Source organism: Cyprinus carpio, chromosome A3, assembly GCF_018340385.1.
Source record: "Cyprinus carpio isolate SPL01 chromosome A3, ASM1834038v1, whole genome shotgun sequence".
Lineage (NCBI taxonomy): Eukaryota > Metazoa > Chordata > Actinopteri > Cypriniformes > Cyprinidae > Cyprinus > Cyprinus carpio.
In genome coordinates, this window is record NC_056574.1 from 13,875,451 (window position 1) to 13,897,195 (window position 21,745).

At 37.8% G+C, this 21,745-nt stretch overlaps 1 protein-coding gene across 7 annotated transcripts in view; it reads right to left on the reverse strand.

Moving 5' to 3' along the window:
• Nucleotides 1-263: 263 nt before the first annotated feature.
• Nucleotides 264-21,745, reverse strand: part of LOC109094087 (brain-specific angiogenesis inhibitor 1-associated protein 2-like) — a 76,148-nt gene continuing 54,666 nt past the window's right edge. Inside the window, exons 6-15 of one of the 7 annotated variants that reach the window (XM_042719519.1) lie at nt 20,800-20,937; nt 13,354-13,506; nt 10,578-10,823; nt 9,138-9,354; nt 8,669-8,870; nt 7,867-7,935; nt 6,660-6,813; nt 5,892-5,923; nt 1,262-1,305; nt 264-725 (exon numbers count right to left, since the gene is read on the reverse strand). In XM_042719519.1, coding sequence (XP_042575453.1) covers nt 1,278-1,305; nt 5,892-5,923; nt 6,660-6,813; nt 7,867-7,935; nt 8,669-8,870; nt 9,138-9,354; nt 10,578-10,823; nt 13,354-13,506; nt 20,800-20,937 — 1,239 coding nt within the window. In that variant the 3' untranslated portion in view covers nt 264-725; nt 1,262-1,277. Of the gene's footprint in view, nt 1,306-3,409; nt 4,391-5,891; nt 5,924-6,659; nt 6,814-7,866; nt 7,936-8,668; nt 8,871-9,137; nt 9,355-10,577; nt 10,824-13,353; nt 13,507-20,799; nt 20,938-21,745 lie in introns of those variants that run through there. The other 6 variants (XM_042719500.1, XM_042719510.1, XM_042719507.1 and 3 more) reach the window with 6 other exon arrangements.

A 21,745-nucleotide genomic window follows, 5' to 3' on the forward strand; every position in this document is an offset into this window, starting at 1 on the left:
CTGCTTGCATGAGAAATTGCACTATATATTGCATCTAAAATACTGTACAGATCTCTGCAAAGACAGAGAATTCACAGAGGCATCACTAGAACTTTAGCAAAGCACTGTGGTGTGTTTAATATGTAGTGACCACAGCATCAAGACCCCTGTGAAGAGGTTTTATCAGCTTTCTGAAATGAGTGATAGAGGCATGTGCCACAAAACATAACTGACAGAAAAAGAAAGGCTTCCCTATAGAACTGCATTTATAGAAATAATATCTACCAAATTACTCACTTTTATTCAATTTTTTTTTTTACATTTTCAGATTCATTCAAGTAAAAGATCTCATATTTACACAATCAAGCATACACTTTCCCTCCAAAAAAAAAAAAGCACACTGTCATTATCATTTCAGTTGTGCCCGATTTGTTAACATGAAGAAAACCATTTAGAAAAGCTGTTAAACTTTTGAAATACATGAATTGGTGTATACAAATACAGTTAATTATGTAGCTACAGAGTTAAGATCATTATTCTATTCCTTTCAGGACACAACAAGCTCTATCCTCCGTGCCCTGTGGGCAAATGGCAGTCTATGCCTCCACATGCTGTTGCAATGACACAGACAGAACAGGAGAGGGCGACAAAGTGCACAGGCCACTGCATGGCCCCTCTAGTAGTAGAGAGGAGCGGATCGGTCGTCCATGAGGCTTGGCCTGAGGTAGACCTCCAGGGAACGGTCACTAGATGGAGAGGGGGGTGGAGAACAAACACGGTCAGTACGCCCACAATACGGCCCGCACTAGTGACCCACTGAACTCTACGACACAAAAACAGCTTAAAGTCTACTGCACTTTGATTTGGGATACAGAAGAAAGGTACTGCTGAAAGGCATACGGTGATTCATTTGACATATACTTATGAACAGGTATCTGGAGAAGAGTCTATGAAGGGTGTTTGGAGCAGGCATGCAAATGGAACAAGACACAAGTTACTTCTGTCAGCATTGATAGATGCATGCAAGAGTTAGATTCGGGGTTACCTCCAGCGCCAACACCATTTCCTGGCAACCTATGACCTCTCTGGCTGGTACGAACTACAGCTCACACACAAAAACCAACCAGAGGGGCAGGTGGCGGTATGAGACGAAACATTTGTGAAGCCCTACTGCCCGTTAAAGCCGAACAGCGAATGAGAGTCGAAAACAAACCAAAACAAAAGAATAAAAAAAGGGCATGATTGGTTTGGGTGAGCAGCGATGGTAAGGCAGGTGACTTACGGAGGTCCTGCAACACTCAGAACCGGGACAATTCAGGACCCAAACTGGAAAGTAAAGAGAGTCCAGGGGTTTGTACCTGAGAGCTCAGCTCAGACCCAGGTTATGCATGGCTACATTTCCACCGCATTCACATGACTGTTAGTGTTGCGCACGATGGCCGTGCTGTAGGTTACTTGCTCTGTGACATGGCACATTTTTTTGGACTGCTCATGGATGACGTCACAATTTTATGTTCGTAGATGAGTCAATAATGCACTTCTAGAAATGACATGGGTACAAAATATAGTGCAAAATGAAAGGTCTGCCCATAGCAGTTTGGTTAGCAGTTCCAATTAGTACAGAGATGTGTATGGAAAACAATGAACTCTTGAAGAGCACATTTCAATATCAAATCCTTCACAGTTCTTTATATAAAATGCATGCTTATAAAACTGACACATCTTATACATCTCAAATAGATCAGATCTTAGAAGATAAGAAGAAGAGGCAAGGCAAGCACAGACAAACATGGACAGGTCACGTATTCATACAGACATGACTCTATGATGCACAAAATACACAAACATTACGCTAGATTAGAACTGTGTGCTCTTCAGGTTCGTGAAACGTTGGCTAAAAGTCCGTCTTAAAAGATGATGTTTTATTTGTGGACGACCCAATTGAGCATTATGTGGATGCAAGTGAAAAAGCCCCCCAAAAAACGAATAAGTAGTTCAGTGTGTAAGATTAGCCATTAATGGCCCAAAATTGTTCATGCCATATTTATTTGGTTTAATTTAAATTGATAGATTTTATTAAATGTATCAATAAATAACATAATAAAATAAATGAAAATCACAAATCTTTTCTGTCGAGTTGACTGTAGATGTGCAGCACACATTGAAGCTCAATGCAAGTAACTGTAAATTCAAGATGACAAATTAAAAATCATCAAAAGCTCATTTGAACAAATGTTTTATTAATATATAGATATTTATTTATTCCTTTCGTAAAAAGTCACCATACATTCAAGGTCAATGTTCACTATGTTCCTCCTCAGCATGCATATTGTGATTGTTACACTGATTTCTTGTGCATTTTTCCTAGTTTGTCTATTTTCCAAGAAACAAAAAAAAAAGAAGAAGAAGAAACAAAAGAACATCAACACAGCGAGGACTACACCACAGCTCCAGAGGATCTGTCAGTCAACATCCTAAAACTGCATGGAAACATACTACAACGGGAATGTTTTAAAGACATGGGCTGGTGGCATTTCAGTATGGGTTCATAATAGGCTAAAATTAATATATTCACAAAATATGACACATAAATGTGTAACCTGATTGATATTCACAAAATAAAATCAATATATTCACAAAGGCATGATTTAAAGAGGTAGTTCACTCAAAAACGAAATTTCTGTCATCATTTACTCACCCTCAAAACCCATATGACATTGGTTCTTTTGAGTAAATGATGAAGTCATTTCATTTTTGAGTGAACTGTCCCTATGAAGGCCTTTTCACACTGCATTTCATTTCAACATTTCAGTGTTGTCCAGTGCATTGATCTCTAACTCTCACTTGATTGGCTGAAGAGGATGTACTTGATGAAAAAACTAAATAAATAAAAATAAACAAGAATACAAAAAAATAAAATCAAAAATAAATGTTGCCATTTTTAATCTCTATTTTACCAAAAAGTGAAATTTGGTATTTTTGGCAAAAAATATTTTTGAATCAAAACCTCTAAGAAAAGTAGGGATGAACAATAAATATAGCACAATATTTAATGCACATCTTGTCAGTAAAGCCGGTTCTGTAATCAGTGGTAAATCTCTACACGTGAGTGCTTTCACGTGGAGCAGCATTTATTACACAGAGCCGAGCTGCGCAAAACCAATATCATATTTTGCACAGCTTGTCAGTGAACAACGGCTCTGTTTAGTAAGTGCTGCTCCACATGAAAGCACGCATGTGTAGAGGTTTACCGCTGATTACAGAACCGACTTTACTGACGAGATGCGCATTAAATATCGTGCAATATTTATCGTGCATCCCTGAATTAAATTTTGTGAAATTTTTATTTTAAATTCAAGGTTATCCATCAGTTCATGAGTCTCAAAATATGTGAACATGCTTGTGTTCAAATGAGGTGAATGATGTCACATTTGTGAATCATACTGTCAAAATATTAATTTCCATACTTTTCTGATCCCATACTTTAAGGTGTCTGAGGCAGGATAATGGGATTTTTTTTTTTGTGGGGGAAAGGTTTCTGCTCAGAGCACTTTTCTTTCATGCATGTAGGGTGAGCGGACACGTGCTGGTCTTGACGAACAGCACAGTCCCACCCGAGGATTCTGAAGCTCATGCGACCTTCACTCTAGTTTCGTAGGTCCACTCTCATTTGGCACTTGTTTAATGAGGGCAAATTTCGATTTTACTTCCAATCATTCCAATTTCGTTGGTGAATCGGAGGAAAATCTAAGCTTGTTGCGGCACCAAGCGACACAGCCTCTGGACCAGAGGAGCACCAGGTAATACATGAATGATTCACAAAACGCAAATTCTCTTCAAAAACACTCTGCACAACTAAACCACAAAGAAAAAAAAAAAAAAACATTCCTCATTTGGCATGAGGCTCCCATCACATCTGCTTAGAAAAAAACACTCAGCAAGAGCTTCGGAATGAGAAGAGCTGCTCCAAAAGACCAAATTTGCTTTTACATGAGGATGTTATTTTAAAAAACAACCACATAGCAAAACTTGTGCTCATGCATGAAAGATGGGAAGTGGTAAGCAGTCTCTTTGGAGTCCACAGCGATGTCATAGCGGCGTCACTACAGGCGAATCAGAGTCCGTAAAGCAGCGAGACGAGCAGTTGGACTGCATTCCGGTCGTTCTTCTCAGAGTTCCCCCCCGACCCACCACACCCGACCGCCACTATCACCCCGGCAAGACGCAGGGAGGAAGAGAGGACAGAAAGGAGGGATGAGACTGGCCCCTTCCATTGGAGGAGGAGTGTGTGGAGGCAGAGCTTAAGAGGGGGAGGGGCTAAGGAAAGTAGGGGCGTGGCCCCTGTGCTATCCGGATCTGTGTCTGATAGTCTGTCTGTGTTCACACTGTCGAAATCAATTTGCCATCGGAACTGTGGAACAAAGAGAGAAGGAAGCTTGCCAGGTCGGACACATTCAGAGAGAAATGAAGAAAAGACAAGACAGCCACAAATGGGCAGGAGTGAAGGGCTTATTCCTCAACCTGTCGAACATCAAACTACACAGCTATTGAACGTGCCATGGGATATTAAAGTACCATTTTCAAATGACAAGGTCAAATCTAAAAGAAAGGAATAAAACTGGTAAAAGGTCAGGTCAAGTTGTATTAATCTTGTTCCTCAAATCAGGTTCACAGTAATGCACTTACAATTGACGTTTAGGAGGCAGGACAGTGCACTGGAATAAATGTTACAGTTTACACATAATTTTCAAAAATATAGCTACAATATACAAATACAACATTATGTTAAATGTGACACAATCTCATAATAATCTTGTCTATTTTAAATTATAATTTATTTCTGTGATGCAAAGCAGAATTTTCAGCATCATTACTCCAGTCTTCAGCGTCACATGATCCTTCAGAAATCATTCTAATATGCTGATTTGCTGTTCAAATTTTTGAAAACAGTTGTCATGTTTAATATTTTTTTATGAAAACCATAATATATTATATATATATATTATATATATATATATATATATATATATATATATATTTGGCATACTTTGATCTATAGACTTTTCAAAAGAAAAGCATTTTTCTGAAATCTAATCGCATTGCTGTCAATTTTGATTGATTTACTGAAAAAAGTATTGGTTCCTTTACAAAAAAAAAAAAGAAAATCTTGTCATTGACTTGTCAATGTAAAGATATTAAACATAGTACGTTTTGCTACCTGAAAGGGCTGTTACATAGTTACAAATACATCAACAGGAGTTACACTGATAATGTTTGAGTTTATGTATTTGAAACAGTAGTCTCACTGCAAAAACAAATATGCTCACAGAATGAAAATACAAGCGTCACATTTTACTTTTTTTAACCCTTTTAATGAACACATTTTCATTGTAAGTGCATTACTGTACAGTTTTTAGAAACTGTCGTGCTGATAAGAAGCTACTGTCTGCTCTCCAAAGAGTTTCAGTTGTTTTGAACCTGAAACATTTTTTGAAGTGAATCTGAAATCTGAATCTCAACTAGAGGCTTCTAGAGACAATGAGTTCAGGGCACACAGACTATGAGCAGCTCTGATCCTGACCTTAATGGATCACACGCACAATGAGGTAACTGAGGTCAACCATGATGCATCTCACAATCCAACATCTCATTCACTCCACTCACAAAAACAGACAGACACAACCTTCTCGTCAAACCATTTACAATTCTCTAATAAAACAGGGTTGGTCTCCCAACATTTATCAGCACTACATTGCACATTTAGCATAAGCAAGCAAGAGCTAAGAAAGGGAAAAACACAAATATTAACTACTATTCACTAAGAGAGGCATAATTAGCAGTACAGTTTTGGCATAAATTCATAAAACCTTCAATACTAAGTGTCATTTCTGTTCATTAAGAGCCCATCTTACCTTAAGAGCCCATCATAATCCTCTAGTGCTGGCTGGAATTTGTAAAAACAACATTTCAGTGTGGCTTACTTCCAGTTTAGAGGGAAAATGTCCAACACAGTGTATTAAAGGGACAGTTCACACAAAATACTATCCCTGTCATCATTTACTTACTCTCTCATCGCTCCAAATGGAAGGATATATATATAATGAGCCATACACATGGAACTGGTTATGTGATGCAATCATCAACATGTACTAGTTTACAAATCATGAACTATAGCAAAACTGCTTTGAGGTCATAGTATTGCGCAAGGAACTGCACAATGAGTCTATTTTAATCAACAATCTGCTGCTGTAATAATTTGCGTGAAAGGGAATAAAAGTTGTTGGTGTTTTCCTGCCACTATTACTTATTTCAGCTAGAATCTGCAGTAAATTGGTATTTTTATGATGCATTTTTTTTTGCCCTGGTCAACAAGCTTTCGCTGTATGGAAGAATAAATTAAGCTTTTCAAAACAGCTTTTGCGTTCTGCAGAAGAAAGGATCTCATGAAGGTGAGTAAATCACACCAGAAATGTAATTTTAGGGTGAACTATCCATTTAATATGAAAATCATGCATGTTAATAGAAACCCACATGCAGTAAGCTTTATAGAACAGATTAAAGAAGAGCTGATGCATAGATTAAGCTTTGAGCAGAGTTAAAAGAGACTTACAGAGAATAAATCCCAAGAAAGCAGACATTAGTGAGAGACTCCTGTCTAATGCTAATAGATGTGTGTGTACCTGTGCGAAGCCTGCCATGCTGTAGGGACGTGGTCGAGTCTGTGTTAGGCTCTGTGCCAACAGTCGGGCAGTCAGACCATAGTCAGGCATGGGTAAGGACATGTCCTCTCGCTCCAGCAGGTTTCCTGTGCTGCTGCTCTTCCCGTGGTGAAGACTACAGGATGAAGGTCAGTCAATCAGTCATCTTTACACCTGCCATTAACATTTGTTTTGTATCCCGATAGTTTTTCGCTGCATTGAATTTACTCCTTTATTCCAATGCATCTCCAGTGCGATCAGATAGAGATGCAAATGCAAATAGCTACTTACACTAATGTTCAAAAGCTGGGATCTGTAAGATTTTTTTTTAAATAATTGATTATTAAATGGATTTGTTAATAGTTCTATTTCAAGTAAATGGTGTTCTTTTGAACTTTCTATTTATCAAAGAATCCTGAAAAAAACAAAAAACAATTGCACAAAATATCAAGCTGCATAACTGTGTTCAGCACTGATAATAATAAGAAATGTTTTCTGAGCACCACTCAGCATATTAAAACGATTTCTGAAATATCATGTGACATAGAGAACATTTTAAATTGTAATATTTCACAATATTACAGTTTTTACTGCATTTATGATGAAATATATGCAGCCTTGACGTGCATAAGACATTATTTCAAAAACATCTCTCAAAATTTTGAGCGTTTTGTGTTTTAAATTTGAGGTTGTGTTAACTAAAATGGTTGTGCTGAGGTTGCGCTAACAGAATTTTCAGTTATTTCATGTGTTTCCTTTAATCATGAACTCCTCAATAAAGCATGTGGATCGTGATTAGAAGTGAAGAAACGCAAAGAAAAGAAATGAGCATTCCAACCATAATCCAGTGAAATCATTTGATTAATAATCAGATACTGTTGATTAAATCAAGAGATTTAATCAAAGTGCAAGAGCACAATATCTGTTGTTTCAAATCACCAGAGAAGAAAAAGAAAAGCCCAGAACCTGCAGTCCACACTCAGGCAAAGTGATGTATATGATTATATTCAGTGTAACCTCATTATATATTCCTACATAGCTGATAACAAAAATGCATTTGCATTTTCACCTTCATTAAATGTTGTCAAAATCTGTCCAAGAGTTACGATTGTGATCCGACCATCAATAAAATGCATGTTAATGTCAAGTGTAAAGGCAGAAACCGTTTGTGTCATTTCAGGGTACTTACTTGACTCTTAACTTCTCACTATCACTGTCAGGCAGCACTCGGGTGTAGGAAAAAGGAAACCAGCCCCGCCTGAAATTAAAAAGCTTTCCTTTAGAAACTCCACATCCATGACAGTGGACAAAACCATGTGAAGAATAAGCATAAGCTTAAGTGTAATATCTAATTTGGCAATATCTATAATTTATTTATAAATATTCTTCCAAACAGGAAAGAGATTAAATGGTGAGTAAACAGAGTATCATTCCTCTTAGATTTCTCTCCTTAGAAAAAGACTCTTGTAATCAAATGTATCTTTGCTGAAATCGCTGTCTGGCGAGGACTCGCTGTTCACATATTAAATATACTGTAAGTCATTGTTTATGGCAAAATATTTAAATATATGCAAATATATAAGTAGTTAGAGGTAGCAGGGAAATGTGTATAATGGGAGCTCGCAGTCACTGCAAAGCTCTTTTGGTGCGGTTCTCATTTCCATGGAAACAGTGATTGATCCAGGTAGGCAGTCTCTCTAGGATTATGGGTAGTGTAGTGTAGGGCTAAATGGGGCTGTCAGTTTGTTTCCATCGAACACATGGGAGATTACTAGGGTCTTTTCCCCAGTAGAATAATCTGAAATGGACAGGACAAGGGACCCAGAAATCCTAGCAATGGCCCCGACATCATCTGTAATGTTTAGGTTGTGTGGTTCATTAAAGTAGTTCAGTACTCATTCGTTTTCCCTGCATTATATATTTTGCATTACAAAATAGATTTTTTCCCTCATTCAGTTCTGTTGTTAATGTATACATCATTGCGTGCTTACATCTTGTTTTTCTCATTCTCCCCATAGTGCCAGCCGTCCCGAGCCTCTGGCACCAGCAGGGTGATGATGTCGCCCTCAGTAAAGCTCAGAAGGGTGCTATTGTCGCCAGCGGTGTGGGAGAAAATGGCCTGTACACGAGAACGTCCGTTCTTCTCCAGACCAGCCGCCATGGAACTTGACCTGGGCAGAGTTCGTGTTTCTCCTAAAGAAATATTAAAATAATAATAACTAATAATAATCAGGGTGCAAATTGTTAAAAGAAACAGAGGGAGGATATTTGAACATGAACGTCATCACTGAAATGTTAATGTAGAAATACAGTGTAATGCTTATAAAATAATTGAGTATATATATATATATATATATATATATATATATATATATATATATATATATATATAAATCAATCTATAAAGTTAACTTAACCCAAAGGTTTGCATGGATATGCAGAAGGGCTGGTTTCTCTTACCCACAGTGGTCTTGTTTTTAGCAGGCTGGGGCCTGCGGACAGGCAGGGTGTTGGAATAGACGTCGCTGACCTGTCTCTGGGGCTGGCTCTGTGTTTGAGACTGATTCTGTGGAGTGGGTGGTCTTCCCTGAGAGACCCCACCATCCGTCCAGTAGTCGTCTCCATGGACCCCCGTTGTCCCGTTCACCAGAGACATGCCATCAGGACCCATTAGTCGCTGCAAGCATACAGATCACCAAGTGAGTGATGCCAGATACTCAAAAGCCTGGATTTTACTTACTCATGTGTAATAGCAATTTACACATACAATTTAGCGTCTGTTTACTGATAAGCCTTTAAGGGGTAGTTTACCCAAAACTGAAAGTTTGCTGAAAATGTACTCAATCTCAGGCCATGCAAGATGCAGATGAGTTTATTTCTTCATCAGAACAGATTTGGAGAAATTTAGCATTACATCACTTGCTCACCAATGGATCCTCAGCAGTGAATGGGTGTTCACAGATGCTAAAAACATCACAATAACCCACAAGTAATCCACATAAGTCAAATCCATCAAATAACGTCTTGTGAAATGGGAAGCTGAATGTTTGTAAGAAACAAATCTGTCATTAAGACATTCAAACTGTGGATGAACTTTTTCACTAGAAAAAGCATTATTATGGATTATGGGCTCATAGTTTTATGGGACACTTTAAAGTTAAAATGCCTTGATGAATTTGTTCACTACAAACATGTAGCTTTCCCATTCTTAAGTCATTAATTGATGTTCTGACTAGTTGTCGTGTGGACTGCTTGTGAATTGTGATGATTTTATCAGCCGTTTAGACTCTCATTCTGACGGCACCCATTCACTGCAGAGGATCCATTGATGAGCAAGTGATTTTACTGCTAAATTTGTTCTAATGAAGAAACAAACTTCTCTTAATTTCAGATGACGTGAGAAAATTTTCAGTTTTGGATGAACTTCTTCATTAAGGGAGAAGCCCTTAAAAACAGATCTTCTGGACAGAGTGCCAAAATGATGGTTCATATATGCAAAAACTTTAATAACATAACTGAACCTCAGGGAACATTTTAAAATAATAATAATAATAAAAATACATGTCATGACCCCTTTAAAGCAACAGACAAGGTCAGACTTCTTAACAAGCTCTGTGATACAAGTATCACTCGAACAGCAGCGCAAATACAGAGAAAGTACATTATGGTTGTGGAGGCTCAGTTATTGTATTAACATTGTGTGAGCGTTCTGCTCTAGCGAGGGGCCACTCAACTAAAGCAAGTTTTAAAGAGGTTGAATCATCCTACACTCAGCTAATGCTGCAGTATGCAAATGAACGTTCACTTTTTCACATAAAGACACGAGACACTTGAAATGCTGTTTTGTATGTTCCAACCAATAAATCCTTGTGAAACAAAAGGTGAATATTCCCTACTAACCCCCTGATGGCCCAGGCCACTTCCCATGAGAGCAGCTAGTTCAGGGGGCACAGGCAGTGGTTGTGCTCCTGGAATGGGATCTGAGATGACCAGGTTGCCCTTGGAGGAGTGCAGAGGGCTGGAGAGGAGGGTGCTGGATCCAGAGGTCATCTGCTGGGCGAGCAGCATGGCCCTGTCGGGAAGCTTGTTGGGGTCTGAACAGGCCTGCTGCCACACTGGGATCTTCTGGGTTAACAAGTCCTTACCCTACAAACAAGAGGAAAAGCACCATAGATAGTTTAGGATGGCATTAGAAAAGTTTGGTGTGCTAAAATGTATCTGAGTGAATGAGAGAGAGAGAGAGATGCCAGATGTCCTCTGTTGGTTTTACACCACTACACTTGCTCATTATATAAAAGATTACCATGGTAACTGTAGTTTCTGCCAAAACACCAGAGGTACTACGGTTATTGTTACTACTTCAAAATCGTGACTAGATTTTTACACTCTCAGATCAAATCTGAGTGGTTGCTAAGGTGTTTTCAATGTGTTGCTAGGCTGTTCTAAAGTAGTTTTTAGTGTGTTGAAAAAGGTGTTCTAAGTGTTTCTTGATGTGTCGCTAGGATGTTCTGGATGGTTTCTATGGTGTTCTAGATGTTTGTTTTTGTGTGTGTGTGTGTGTTACAAAAGATGTTTTAATGTGATGCTAGGGTGTTTTAAGTAAGGGATAATGCAGGGCTAATTTGCGTTAGGTGGTTGCCTCCGTGGAGTGCATTAAGGTCATTTAATGCACAGCTAGCCGTGCATTATACAGCTTATACCATGGTCATTTGCTAGCATTGACAAGTTAAAGCTGTTAATGATGTTTGCGGCACAATATTTAACCGGCAGGGTAAAAATGATGGTTATTTTCATCAGTTACGACTTGTAATCTCTAGCATTCTGCCAGCTTCAAATCAGACACAGAGATTAAAGTGCAGTAAGACCACATTTATTTGAATGAATTATAGCATTTATCGATTGAATGAGAGAGAGATGACGGTTGTGTGTGAATTACCTGCATCTGGGCGTCTCTCTCTGCAAACAATGAAGCTGTGTTTATTTACTTAAAAACAGTGATCTTACCACCTCGTTGCTGAGGAATATAATGTGGCAATGCAAGTATGTAGGCTATTTTATTAATAAAAGTGGCGTGGTAGCGTTGACAACAAGATTCTGTGGCATCCGTTGCTATGAGGGAGGTCTCCCTCAAAACTGCTCTGCTCCTTGCCCTGGCCTCAGCTAAGTGCATAGGAGATTCGCTTTGGGGCTGGTGACTGCAGTGTCACTCTCCAGCTGAGACTGGGCTATGTGCCTAAATCTCCTTCTACCCCCTTTAAAGCGCAGGCCACTTCTTAGTCTTCTGCTTAGTCTTGGGTGCCGTTGACCTCGCATGACGCAGAGGCTCAGAGTGTTGTTTGCCCTTGGTTTGGGCTGATCTTTGTCGCTCTCACCGAACTATATACTGCCCGCAGGCTTGTCAGTATTTGCATGCCATTTGCATAATTAGTGACAATTGGCCAGTTTATTGTACTGGCAGTTTCCCCACTGCGAATGCTTCACAATGCCTCGTTCCCGCTCTCAGGGAACGAGGTTACGAAGGTAACTGGAGACATTTTCTGTGTGTTGTCAAGGTGTTCTGAGGGTGTCTGTTTATTGTCCATGCAAAAATCTGAACTGATTAGAAAAATATTGGTACATTATCCTTATTGCATGATATAAGGTATTATTATTATCCAAAGCACAAACAGTGGGGGGAGAGGATTATGTGCCAAAGTTTGACTTGACTTAAGCCCTAACCCTACGAGGAGCCTACTATCTGTCCCTCAGCTTTTTGATGTCTGTCTTTTGCTTTAGGTGTTTAACGTAGCATAATCCTTGTAACATATAATTCAACTCACACCATACTCGTATCAATTGACTGTTGGTGATTCTGAGCAACTGCTAATGGGTCTCTCACATCTCGGACCACTTACAGTACAGCACACTGCAGTGTGGGTGAGGGGCCTTCGTCTCCGTCGTACCGCCCACTCCTGGTGACTCACACACACACACACACACACACACACACACACAACACACTCACGGCTCCCGATTCTACCACACTCGCTCTCTCACACTCTTCAGCGCACCCTTTCTGAACTCTTCCTACACACTCCTCCGTACTGATTAGCTACTGGACAGGATGTTCTTGAAAACGAAGGGCTTCTCTATGCCCCTCCCTACAGCCTTAACTACATTCACAGAAGACAGCACCACACGTCTGGTCCATGAACAGGTTTTACAGTTTAGTCCGAGCAAGTTATACAATGATATAATACAGAAAAATAGCCATGTGCAAACATCACTCCAACACACACATATATGGATATATAAAAAGTGCATTTAAGCAAATTGCATATGGGTTGGAAACACCTGCAGATGTTAATAACTGCTCTACATGCAGTCTGGAGTTACAATGATGTGGTTTTACTGTGGGGAAGTGGCTCCGTTATTACAGATAATTGATATGTCAGAAATGGCATGCATTACTTCACATACACTTCTGGAACACAGACAATTGCAGGGGAGAATAAATCTTATCTTTGCAATAAGCCCAAACAAACTGTGCCCAACGGACACGGTTGTAAGAGCTGATCTTTGGGGATTGCCATGGCAACTGCTGCTGTCTTCAGCCATATAACAGGAGAGACTGAAAGTACATTGGTGATGATGCTGTCTATCTTGTACAGCAAAGTAAAAAGCATCTGTGTCTCACCTTGCCATGGTAGGCGCTGCTGTTCTTGGCCACGGCGCACTGGCGGTCCACCAGGAAACAGTATCTCCTACGTTCCTCTGAAAGTGCCGTTTTGTAGCCCTCTGCAATGAAGCTATCCAGCTCACTCTGTTTACTGCTGATGGTCTCAACATACTGAGGAAGATAAAAGGAAAAGCAATTAGTTACACACAAAACTCATGGTGAACTCATGCAAAAAGCTTGTATACACATGCATAGAGGTTATTAAATGGATTTTTGACCTTCTTCAAGAACCATTTTTGCTGTGCAATGTTCTTAGTTTGGCTATATGATTCTTAGATTAATTTATGGTTGGGATTTTTTTAAGAAGTCTCTTAAGCTCAAAAAGGCTTTTCAGTAGTCATTACTCCAGTCTTTAGTGTAAGATTTTATTCCAGTCTTTATTGTAAGTTTGTTTTTTTGATGTTAATGATGCTTTTTTTATTTTTGATTTTTTTAATGGTTGTTTTGGTTCATATTTCATGCTTTTTTTTGGATTCTTTGATGAATATAATGTTCAATGAACAGCATTTATTTGAAATATAAATCTTTTGTTACATTATAAATGCCTTTACTGTCACTTTTAAACAATGTAATGAGCCCTTGCTGAATAAAATTATGAATTTCTTAAAAAAAAAAAAAAAAGAAAAAAAAAAGTTCCTACTGACCCCAAACTTTTGAAGGTAATGGATATTAATAATTAATAGAAAACAAACACTCATTACCTTTCAAAAGAGTGGCAAGGATGTTTTCTTATTTACTTTGCTTCACAGAAAATAAAAAAAAAATTCAAAAGTAGTTTGGAACAATATGAGGGTTATTAAACAAAGACAGAATGTTAATTTTTGGGTGAACTGTGCCTTTAAAAATATTCTTGCTTAGTATCAGGCAGTTAAACCTTTTTTTGTACTGACAGGAAACTTTATGAGAATGTAGAGACTTTTATAGATAATTATTTGCAGTAGTACACAGGTCATCTTTTAAGCCTTATACAAAAAGTATTGTGGCAGTGCTATGGTACTGAATGATTACCATATTCATGCATTATGGCACTACAAAATGAGAGCTTTTTAGTGTTGTTTTGTCTGTGACTGCACTGTAGATTAAAAAATGAGTAGGAGTGCTATGAATATATGAATGCATTTTAGATGTCTGTGTGATAGTTTTCTTATGAATACTAAAAGGATCTTTTCTCTACCAGCTCTCTGCTGATTGGCTCATAATCACCTCGCCATCTCCCTCTCTCACATCCCCAGTGGGAACTCTCGGCTCCCAGAAATGTCAGAACCATTACAGAACTCATTATCTCAACACATCCAGGTGTTTTAGTGCCCTATTCCAATTTACCCACAACAGTACGAGGGGGACTCTCCATTGCCCACTGGTATTATCATGCATTTCAGTTATATCGGCCTGAACGAGACAAGTTATGAGAAAAGCATTATAATGAGAAAAACACTTCAGACACCATCAAAAATCAATGATGGAAACTACTTCCAAAAAACAAAAAAACATGGATTTATAGATGAAGTGAAGGCAGAGTCAGAAATCTAATGGAGCAGAAAATCTCCTACGGTCACACGACGAAAGCTCAGCTGCATTCAGATGAAGATTGGGATGTAAAATTAATGGCCTGTAAAACCAGTAGGAGGAATTTTATCGAGAGATCAGATGGACTTCTATCTACTTTGGGACCTGAAGACTGAATTATCTGAAAGAAGAGCTTGTTGAAGAGAGTGTATTTACTAGGTTGAGAATCCGCATGACACTGTCAACCACAAAATACCAGGTCCTGATTGAATTGAGTGCATGCTGTTTGAAGTTTTAACCACAGGTTGGCGCTGGTTTAACACTGATGGCAACTGCCTTACATTTACTAAGAACAACAGAAGGTTGTATTAAAGAAAACATGTAGTTTTTGAGGCTTTTAGTTCGTCTGTATGCTAATGTAATTTACAAAGTTGACAAAAGTAACTTAAAACGTCTTCCTCTTCCAGAAAAAAATATTTAAGACACCATCTTTGTTAGGGGTGTATTGAAATCTCTAAATGTCTCCTCCTACTAAATTATTAATATTATAAATACCACTTGTCACTTGCAAATCATGTTGTGTCAAGCTGCAACCTGTAAACTAAATGCTATTAGCTATTTATTAGCTATTTACCATTCATCATTCGTTGGCTTTTGGACACCCCCTAAAAATGCCTGATATAGGCTACTGTTGGTCTCAAAGTCTTTTAAGGTCAAGGACCCCTTAATACATGAAGTAGGAACTGTATGTGTTTAGCATATTAATGTAACATTCAATCATCAGGGCTATTGTCGTTAACCATATCTAAAACCATCAAAAAACTTTTTCATTACTTGAAAAAAAATGTCAACTGAAAAAAAAAAAAAAAAAAACATTAACTGAAATAAAATGTAATATATTGCCAAGACAACATTTTCCATTTGGGTGCATGTACTAATATTACAAACTAAATAAACTAAAATCTTATTCCGAATGTTTCTTCCCTCAATTCACCCCCCCCCCCCCCCTCTTTTTTTTTTGATAATTTGTGTGGATGTACGGCAAAAAACAAAAAACAAAAAAAAAATCCTACTAAAAATGTAAAATATTGTTTCAAATCAGGCAATAATTGGCTACGGACCCGCCAGGTCTTTAGCTTTAAAAATAGAGGGCTGCATTACTCATGAATGGATACAAAACATGATATGCTGTTCAAAAACTCTTTATATTTCCATTATGTAAAATATTTTCCAGTGAAACAAGACATTTGCCCACAAAAGAAAAACAAAAATGCAAAAGAAAGGTTCTGTAAGATTCCTGCCTTGTACAATAATACAACAATCAGAGAAACAAACTTGTTTTATAGCCCAGATAAAGCAGCATGTTTTCATTTCCCCTCCAGAATAAAAACACAACTCTACTATGAGTCACAGAGTACTGCAGTGTGAAAGACATGAGTCAAAGTTTTTTTATGGGTGAGATACAGAAATATAGGTATTGGGGAATGAGTGTTTGATGAAAAGCTGCATTAGAGGTCATGACAGCAGACGGCTGCGTGGACAGGCATGACGCGGATGACAGGCGTGCTGATGGAGTGATAGATGGAGAAGGCAGGACCCTTCGTTTCAGATATGGAAGCTGTCAGACCTGCTCAATCAGCACATACAGTACGATCTAGTTATTGATGGAGACAGTGTAAAAGAAGTGCTGTAAGCTAATACTGGTGTTACATCTCAGCACCCATTACAATTACTTATAATTTTATTGCATATTTAAATATTATATTTAAATATTTTATTTTTTTATTAACAAAACAAGTATTGTCATTCAGTAAGGATGCATTAAATTGATCATCAATTTCATCAGTAATTAACTGTACTTCAATTAAATGCTACTCGTTTGACTGTTCATTAAAAAAAATCCACAAAAATACATGAGATGAAGGATCATATGACACTGAAGACTGGAGTATTGATGCTGGAAATATATTCAAATAGAAAACACTTTAAATTGTAATAATAGTTCACAATCTTACTTTTTTACGGTATTTCTGATCAAATAAATGCAGCCTTGTTGAGCATAAGAGACTTCTTACAAAAACATTAAAAATCTTACCGGCCCCAAACTTTGGATTGGTAGTGTATGTGATTGGAACTAAAATGGACATTATGCATTGTAAATTTAGGTTGTTTTGCTCTAATCATGCTAAGAAAAGTTATATATCCAGCTTGGTCTAATTAGTAACTAATTATATACAGCAACACATATGTGATGCATCTATTAAAAAGCGAAATAGCTTTTTTAACCCTATAAAGTCTACAGTATCATATATGATATTCAAAATTCTAAGGCCTCGAAATCAGCATGATCATAACTTGTAAGTAAAAGGTATTTTAGTATAAATTTAAAAATGTCCTCGTTCAGGTTGTGGCACTGGGTATTTTTGCTGTGAAATCTGATTCTTAAAAAGTAAATGTAAGAATAACTTTAGTGTTTTAGTGTAATATTTCAAAACTTACTGGACTGGAACAAAAAAAATGTATCAAATATGATTAATCAGGCTTTTAGGTATAATTTATTGGTTCGTCTCTCAATGTATTGCATTGCATTATGTTTTGCCATATAAATATCAGCAACTGCACCAAGATTTATGAAAAATTTCACTTCAGTTTGGGCCTCTGAATAAAACTCAAGTATGAGCTCCTCTTTCATATTTCATGAGCCATAAAATCCGCTTTGATAGGATGGCATTCAGATATTGTCTTGGGGTTTGAACAAAGGGTGGCTTTGGAGTCAAAATCAATATGCAATGCAACAATTTCATGCAAGTTATATACCACTGAAAAATATAATCAGTTTATGATGAACAAAATCATTTGTAGTGATTTGACCTTTTCAATTGTTGATTTTGTGAGAGGTGGCAAACATTACCAAAATGAGCTGTGCTGTTTGCTGCAAATATTCAAATGAAGAACAGCTAAATTTGTTTATTTAGGGATGAAATAATTCAATATTTTTAACAGGTAGTCAATTTTCTTAAATAACCCAGTGCTCACAGCTTCAGAAAAGCGTTGTTTGGACCCTGGCTGTGTGCTGAATGGGAAGTGGAATCCCTCCATGTCTAAAGTAACACCCGCGTGCTGTAAAGCACAAAGCCCTCTCTAACTTAAACGCTTCCTGCTGCGTCAGTCTAACATAGCCGCCTCTCCGCTCGTTTCTCTGACATCACCAGTCCTTCATCCCATTGCACAGTGACTTCCTCTCCATCCCTGGCTCTCTCAGGATAAGTCTCACACTGGAGTCATGTGCGTTAACAGCGCATGCAAGTGTTCTTCTATAGATACTCTAATTGCTTTCCATGAAGTCGCTGAGGAGTCCACACCATTCAGAAGCATGACATGTCTGTTAACACGTGATATCACAGCAAGCGCCAACGTCGTAGACCTCCGCCGAATCTCATATCCCTCCCGCTGCACCTCAGACCACTCTGCTGAACTGAATAATTAGCTAATTAGCATCTTCAGAGGGACTTCAGCGACTAATTATTTCAGCAGCAACAGGAAGAGGGAAAAAAAAGAGAGGACAGAGGTACAACAGAAACGAGAGCGATAAAAACGAAGTGTATAAACAGTCGTCTGAACATGCTTAGACAAAGTAGTCAATTCATGCCCGTTTATGGAGCTTTTCCAATGAATCGCAATCCGTGAACCTCCAAACCGCTGTCATTCTCAGCGATAACGGTGTGATTTATGGTAATATGGATGAAGTATCTGAATTTGTGTACTTTATGGGCCCCTGGGGCTTGTGACTAAATCAGTTGACTTTTCTTGCTCTCGTTCAAGGCCACATTTACATAAAAAAGATTCTGAGGCAGAAAATGAGAGGTGTTCTATTCTTTGGATGGAAGCAGGTATTGAAAATCGATCTTGTCGAAGCTCAAAAACAAAATAACTCAAATCAATGTATATCATCAGCATTTGATTGTATGGGCTGTGTTCACAGTTGTTTAATGCACACACACCCGTGACCGAACATTATATATTAATGTGTCAAGTGACTATGTTGCTTAGCAACTGTAAGGTCTGAAACAAACTCTGTGCAAGTATTAATATTAATATATCAAACGATTAATTGAACATCCGTGTCTGCTCTCATTTTATGAAAGCTAAGTGTTACAGTGATTTTATCAAGGTTAAAGTGTTCTTAAAGTCTGTGTAAAGGAAATTCAGAGAATTGTTTCTAAACATTATAAATGTAAGAAATATATTGCTGAAATGTATATATATATATATATATATATATATATATATATATATATATATATATATATATTTGTATTTTTTTCAGGATTCTTTGATGACTAGAGAGTTCAAAGAACAGCATTTATCTGAAAAAGAAATCTTTTATAACATTACTAATGTCTTTATTGCAGCCTTGCTGTGTAAATCTATTAATTTTCAAATAAAATAAAATAAAAACTTACGCCAAACTTTTTAATGGTAGTTTGTATTTTGAGGATAAGTTTATGAACAACTCATCTGTGCAAAACATCCCTTAACATCATCCCTGGGTAAAATCACTGCATGCAAGTCATGGCCTCTTGTGGCTTTAGTTTACAAAATCTCAACACTCAAAATATTTGTGGATCTCTGAGGCGGGCTCACTATCTGCAGGGCATCTGGCATTTACTGTATAAACTCCCAGCAGCGCTGCATCTCAAAGCACCCCAGAGCAGTCACTGACAGATACCTGCTCCTACACGCTCACGGCCTGAGGGGGGAATTCAGCCACACACACCACTATGAATACTTCTGTATACAATTTTTAATGAACACAACCTATTATAAAAGTGAAAACTGTCTGCAAATGTATTTATGTAAAAATGTGAGCTTCGAAAAGAATGAAAACTGAAGATATATGCACTTAAACAAGCAAAAAAGAAAAACAAAATAGAGAGAAATGATTTTAGTTTTTGCTTTTTCAATCAGTGTTCGATGATTTAATTAAACTATGCATTGTGTCAGATATAATGAGCCAATAAGACAAGAACTGACCGTCTGATTGACAGGTGAACCAACCACATGTTCACTTTTTTCTGTATTATTTTAACGTATTTGTTAATCATTTTCACAGACCTACTTCGTGGTGAAAGGTTGATTATTAGTGGTTTTGTTATTTAATTTATAATGTTCAGGGAATTGTGAGAGTTACATGGATGATCTTACACTGAAAATAAGCTAAAACTGCAACTAGTCATTTTTTAGATCAAATTAAAACTACATTTAAATGGACAATCCAAATAAAACTAACTTAAAGCACACTTGCAGAGCTATGTTTTGAGGAAGTGTGAGCTGATCAGGGATATCATTGCTTCATAATGGGGTCAGGAGGCCTGATCTTTCAAACCTGGCAGAGCGCGTAAGCTTCCCGAGAGCTCTGGGCCGGAGAGCGCATGCACTTTGCTTATTGATCTATGCCGGGTCTCCACAGTCCCGCTGTCACAGTGTAAGACTCCTCTCAGCAGGCTAGCATTCACACACCGCAATTAATACGGTAGGTTGGGGTCTACTCACACAGTTTTAACAGGGAAGTAAGTCACTAAAAAACAACCGTGTTGTTTGCGTGTGTGTTCAGTGCAGCCTCTTAGCTGATATGCCGCAGCGCTGTTTGTATACACACCTACAGCTTTCACCCACCCATTGTGCTCTCTCTGCCACGAGAGGCTCACAGCACTTCTTACATTCAGACGCTGTTGAAATCATCTCAGCATTAACATGATGTAGGTGGTCTCACTGAACCAGAGCCTATCCATCCACCTCCGTGCCTTTCAAAGGCCTTCGACAGAGCCCACAGTGACACGCTAGCTCTGTTCACGACCCGCAGCCAGCAGAGGTGGCGGCAGTAGTGTGGGGGCTCACCTGCATCTCCTTCTCGCTGTACTTGGAGGGGTTCTTGCTGCCCTGGCTCTTCCTCCGCAGTTTCTTCAGCTCACCCTGGCATTTCTCCAGACTCTCTCCTTTGCTTTTGTGCTCAATCTGGTACTTCTTAAGAGCCGCCTTCAGGAGAAAAAACACAGGAGCATTGTTGGTAAATGCAGAAATCATCAGACTGTAGCTACTGCATTAGGAAAGACATGAGAGTCAAAACCCTCGAGTCAAAAGTCGTGTTCCAAAACACTCACTGTCTGCTGACTACACAAGCAGCTGCCCTCCTCTAAAGTCTAAACCACAGTATTGACTGAAACAGATTGACTTTAAACAGCCTACATAGGCAGGAACTTTCTTCATGGCCACTAGTGAATTTGACAGAATAGACAGACACTAGACAGAATTTGCATAATATGACAATACAAATGTGATGATTCAATACTATTACTACTACTACTAATGATTTGTATATTAAATATTACAATATCACAATATAGTTAATATAGTAACTATTATTATTATTACTGCTACCACCAATAATAATAATAATAATAATGATAATAATAATAATATAATTAATATACAAATATTATCTCATAAAGTATTTACTATAATAACAACTATCATCATCATCATAATATGTATGTGATTTTTATCAGCACAGTCCTACAGACTTTCACTCACAAATGAACCTGACAATTAACTATTGTTGTTATTATTATTATTATTATTATTATTATTATTAATACTACTACTCCTATAATATAAATGTCTTTATTATGAGATCACAATCAATTGTGATAATGTAACTGTCAGATTCACTTGTGAGTGAAGAAGTCTGTAGGACTATGCAAAAAAAAAATATAATAATAATAGTTGCTATTATTATTATTAATATTGTTGTCAACAACAGCAGCATCAATGTTAATAATAATAA